General features: G+C 33.9%; 1 protein-coding gene across 1 annotated transcript; it reads right to left on the minus strand.

Annotated features, from left to right (window-relative positions):
- Positions 1 to 263: 263 nt before the first annotated feature.
- On the minus strand, positions 264 to 1712 carry LOC131434866 (uncharacterized). Its single transcript, XM_058602086.1, has 3 exons — positions 1003 to 1712; positions 661 to 772; positions 264 to 599 (listed from the first exon to the last, which is right to left on the minus strand). Exons 1-3 carry the CDS (start codon positions 1710 to 1712, stop codon positions 387 to 389), a joined length of 1035 nt encoding a protein of 344 aa, XP_058458069.1. The 3' UTR covers positions 264 to 386.
- Between the last annotated feature and the right edge of the window lie 4349 nt (positions 1713 to 6061).

The raw sequence follows: 6061 nt of genomic DNA on the forward strand, positions 1-6061 counted from the left end.
GTACTAACTGAAAATGGTATGGATTTAATTCTAATGTCGCCCTCTCATAGAAACGATACGAACTTTTCAGCCGATCTGTTATGTACCAACACAATAAAAAAAAATTTTGACCACCGGACTCCCAAGACGCGCGCAATTAAAAAATTCCGGGAACTTTTTGAACAGACCTCGTACATTTACGTTCATTCAAACTTAAAAAAAAAGCCCTATATAAATGTTATTATTGGAAAAGAAATTTCACTGACATTTTTTTGAACCTAATATATTTAGATAATATTTTTCAATTTTTATAATAAAATTGAATATTATTCGTGTGTTTACCTGCATCTTCTCAAATTGTTTCCGTAATATCATATAACTCTCAACAGAAACTACGCAACTCGAGTTCAATTTATGGTACAATCTACTAATTTGCTTAGATTACAAGCTTGTGCATCCGCATCGAAATATAATTCCGACTGACATTGCCGAGGAAAAAGATATCTTTTAACGCACCAGTAATACACATCACACAGATAAGGATGTCTTAGGTTTTGTGATTCCACAACATCAGTGCATTCATTCACGACTTCAATCGGAGCCAACGGGATTTCTGGAGTCTAGTGCAAGCGATGGTGAATTATTATCAAAATAATTGAATTCAAATATCAAAATACTTACCTCGCAAGTATTGGTTTCATCTTCTTGTACACATTCTAATCTGACAGGGTCAAAAACTTGGGTATCTCCACATGACCATAAAAGTGCGTTATTTTGAACGCATGCATAAAACCTAAAATTGTAATCGTGTAATTGAATCGTATAAGTACAGTACAGTACAGTACGTATAAGTAAGTTTTACTGAGTTAGTAGGAGTATCGTTTGAAGTATGTATTTATTTTTGTACCTGAAATGTCTCTTGCGGTAGACATTCATATTTTCAAACCGTATCAGAACTGTTGTATCGATACAGATGTGTATTGTTCTGATATTGATAGAATTCGCAACAGGTATTATACTTACATACGACAACTGTTAGCACTGGCGTGCAATCCATCTTCTCTATCTGAACATACTTCTTGTAGACACTCCGCTCTTTGCGGGATATCGCACACCATCTTCAGTTGATTGAAGTGCAATCCCCTTGGACAGAACATGATGGCTCCCTGACATCGATTGACACAGCTGACGAATCGTTGGCAATCATTTGGATCCGCTATCTGGCCTCCCCACGGTGGAAATTCTGCACACAATGGTTCACAGTTTTCCTCCGAACCATCGTCAGTAGTTGTATCATCGTCGGTAGTATTTTCGTCTTCGGTGGTTGTGATTGTCGTTTCTTCAATTGTGGTGTCGTCATTTGTGGGCTCATCACTGATTGTCACATCGATTGTAGTCTCCTCATTCGTTGTTTGGTCTGTTGGTTCCGTTGTAATTTCCGTATCTTCTTCATTTTCAGCAGTTGTAGTTTCGCTTGAGTCTTCACACTCAACGTTCTCTCGTAAGTCGCATTTTTGATCATCTGGATTGAAATATAGTTCATCGGGGCACTCTCCTACTATTCCTATGTTATTCATACAAAATATGAACAAACGACAGTCATCAGGATACTTCTGAAGCTCCCACAAATCATTTTCGGTACTAACGCATGGTACTGTTTGATTGATGGGCGTTTTAATTTCTACGCACAAAGTTGCACCCACGAACAGAAGAACTACGAAAAGTTTGACCATTTTCGCAAGCAATCGGGTTCATACTATTTAATGGTGGGTATAAATTGAGTATAGTAGGATTACTAATCTAATCTTTACTGTAAAATACAACACAATTTCAAGATTATTGAATACACTTGATAAAGCAACGTAGAAGCAGAATCCGAGTCTGATAAATTACCTACAGCTCAGAGATTCATGAATGATTTGAATTAAATGGTTGCGTACAGCTCTGTAAAATTTGATTGCATTCAATTGAAAACGAATATGCAATAGTTTTTTATCGCTATAACGACCTCATTTTTTCACAATTTGTATGGCAAATATTTGATAAAGTCCAGAGAAATGATACTATATAAGGTGAAGTGTGATAAAATGGCCCTTTAAAGAAAATATTGAGATGTAGTAATATGTATATATCATATATTTTTTTCGAGAATGTGTGTATTTCATTGCATTACGACTGAGAAACGTAATTTTTCGTGATTCCGGTAGAAGAGATGAACATTCGTCGATAAAAACATTCATTGAGTACGCCGAATGTCTGTCTGTGTGTGTACCTTATGATCAAAAAAGAACCGGAATTTTCATTTTAAAATTCCCGCGCTCGTCCAATCGGTAAACTTTTATTCTCTCAACGTTGGCAACACTTTTATACACACTCTGTCAAATTTTGACGCATATCGTACGATTAGCTTTTGTTTGGCGTCTATACAAAGAAGTTGAAAAATTTTCGTGTGGCGATTTTTATAATGGATGAAAATTTAGAACAACGTGCGTGCGTCAAATTTTGTGTTGCAAATGGATTTAAGTGTTCCGAAACGTTGAAAATGTTAGAAAAGGCCTTTGGTGAATCGTGTCTAGGAAAAACATAAGCATACGAGTGGTATAAACGCTTCAAAGGTGGTCGTACAAGCTTGGATCATGATGAGATCCCTGGCCGCCCAACAACATCTGTTACTGAAGAAAACATTGAATCGGCGAAGCAAATCGTGTTGCAAAATCGTTCTGTACCGATTAGAGAGATTGCTGTGTTGTTGGGCATCTCTTATGGATCAGCCGAACACATTTTAACTGATGTTTTGGGTTTGAAACGCAACGCTTCTCGGCTGGTGCCAAAAAAGCTGAATTTCATTCAAAAACAGCATCGTGTTGATGTGGCCAAAGAGATGATTTCCAACGCAGATAGTGACCCCACATTCATCGAATGCATCATAACTGGTAATGAGGTGTGTATCTATGAATATGACGTCGAAACCGCACAACAATCGACCGAATGACACTTCGAAGCCGAGCCGTTGTTCTAAATTTTCATCCATTATAAAAATCGCCACACGAAAATTTTTCAACTTCTTTGTATAGACGCCAAACAAAAACTATTCGTACGATATGCGTCAAAATTTGACAGAATGTGTATAAAAGTGTTACCAACGTTGAGAGAATAAAAGTTTACCGATTGGACAAGCGTGGGATTTTTTAAATGAAAATTCCGGTTCTTTTTCGATCATAAGGTATGACAGTTCTCCGAAGAATCTCATAGTAATTTATAATTTTTATAAAAAAAGATCCATTACATCAATAGGTGAATTGAAACAAGCTTGCAAATGTAGTAGCTCAACAACATCAACGATTTCCTTCGGGAGACCAAATATATGACGACAAATGACGATTTTTGTAAATGAACAGAGATTAAAAAAAACACTTCACGACAGAACAAATCTTAATGAAACAATTCCTCATCCAGAAATGCTATCAAAAATGAATTCACAACTCTAACAAATTTAGTTCGAAAAGATTAATTTGAGTAGACTGCTATCAATTTGCCCAAAATGATGTATGTTCCCAATGATGTAAACATTTGTGATAAAGGCATTATTACTTTTGAATAATTAAAAAAAAATAGCAGACTATTTCTTGCAAATTAAATGTGACGTAGTTTGTGAATGATATCAAGTTATAATACTCTAAACAAAATGAAACTAGTCAGTACTTGAAGTGAGATGGGAAAAACAGTTTCTTCATCCTCATTGAAAATTTGTTTATTTCTTAAAGCTTAGAACAGAGTAATTCCTTATCAGTGGTCTTTTAAGTCGAGACCTTTGCGAATTAATTGCATTGATTGATATTCATGAGTCAAATAACATTTTTAAACATAAAAAGCATTTGTAAGTATTCAAGATTAGGACATACCCAGCAGGTAGTTCGATTTTTCATTTTAACGATTATAGAGGACTGGGAAAGGAAAAAAATTCTCTTCCAACCAACTTTTTTTTCGTTTTGCGAGATAGGAAAAAATCAAACACAAAAGAACATCTATAGAATAAACGGCACATACTAGAGGAAAGTTCATCATAGTTAACGCTCGTATAATTTTTTCGACGAAAAACAGTACATTTTGAATAAAAATCAAGAAAATGCAGTACATCGACTTTGAAAAAACAGTAGATTTTGCAGTACGCATTTCATCTAGCAATAGTGAATCAAAATTAAAGCAAATAATAATCAGTTGATTTATTTTCATAATTTACATTGTATTTTTATTTCCCTTTTTATGGCATTTTCTAGTTTAATAAAAACTAAAAAAATACACGGATCACTCATCAAGCATTTTTTTGCACAAAACTTCACGACTTATTTTTCAAGAAACGGGTATTATTAATGATGGTTTTGGTTTAGTGCAGTTTTTCTTTTCAGTAGTGACATTTTTCTAGTGTAGAATTACCAAAATTAATTAACAAAACACCATGATGAAAAAGAAAGAAAGAGACAAATCTATTAGTTGTTTGCATGTATGTGCGATAACCTGTTGTCACTGTTCTCTTTGGCTTTTTATATTGCGGTTAATCAAAATTCGATGCCTTAAAGATTTTAAATTCTGTATTTATTTTTCAACGAGAATAATACAGTACATTTAATTGGGAAAATATAGTGGTATTAATCAAAATAAATTTTTCATTTTGATGACATAATATTTTGCTCTATTTGCTCAACTTCGGTTAAGTCTTCAGAAACAGAAAATAAGTATCGGAAAAGTTCTCTTGATAAGGGTTGTTTTTGAAAGCAGAGAAAATAATTACTAAACTCAGTTGAATCAGATTTTATCTATAAGCTCAAATGATTCCCTCAATGGTTTTACATCCTGAATATACCATATTCCTATCTAAACAAAAAGTCGGTGCATAATTATCTATTGGTGAACGGAGCTACAACTTTTCTGCCTTTTAATTTTAAATAGTAAGACAATCACGCGACGACGCAAAATAAGTGTACTTTCATTCCGATGTGGAACCTAAACTTCTCTTCCAATAGACTTTGTCGCTGATTCATCAGCGTATAAGACAATAGCATGTTTAGTGGAAAAATCCTACTGATATTCAGAATCCTTTCAGGTCGGGGACCAAATTTACGACAAGTGGAAGTACTCTTGACCAAAAATACGATAATCTCAAACTGGTAACCTGCAGTTAAGTATAGAATTAACAGGTTCGAAAACTACTCTCTTTTAAATTGGTTGTCTGTTGTTTATATGTTTCAAAGGTTTTGTTTGCTCGGCTCTTGCAATCATGGTATTTTGAAACAGCTAAGAAATTTAGTCTTCGTTTTTTTTAATGGAGTAAAATAGTTTTTTTCTTGCTTTATCAAATTGCGTTTATTCAATTTTGCATTATTATAAAAGACGCGACGATACAATCGTTTTAAAATAGTATAATTCTATGTAATACAGTTCTTGTTCAATACATAATTTGTTTGTGAATCTACTTGAGACTACGAACCAGCCTCCATGATTCGTAGATCAGATTATTTAACTTTCGCTCACTTTTTGATGTAATTTGGTTCCGGAAGTCTAAAAGTTAAAACGTAAATCTCACCAAAAATCAAACAATTATGAAAAGCACTCGCGTAAATTCCATCAATCATCAGTATCATTCAGTCATTTCTTAACTTGATGATAACAACCTAATCAGGGAATAACACGTGACAATTAGGCGTTATATCAGTAAATACCATTGTAAAACCGTCATTAAGCACAAAGATTTTTTCAATCTAGCTTCATCTTTTTTATTTGTCAATATTAATATGTAACTAACACCTATGATGCAAATGTCATTGTATACACACCAGGCCCGTACCCAGGATTTCGTTTCGGGAGGGGCCCACAAATAAGAAATAACGCATCTAACTGATGATTCTTGTGCCTTAAGTAGTTTTTGTTTTTTTTTTGAAGAGTGAGTGCAAGTAATTATAAATTATAATTAAATAGTAATTAAATTATAATAATTATAGTAATTATAAGTTAATTTGTACTCACATATTTTGTATTGGACAATGACGGATTGAAGCAAGAAGTTATATGTGTCAAAGGGAAGGGA

This window comes from Malaya genurostris, chromosome 3, assembly GCF_030247185.1.
Source record: "Malaya genurostris strain Urasoe2022 chromosome 3, Malgen_1.1, whole genome shotgun sequence".
NCBI lineage: Eukaryota > Metazoa > Arthropoda > Insecta > Diptera > Culicidae > Malaya > Malaya genurostris.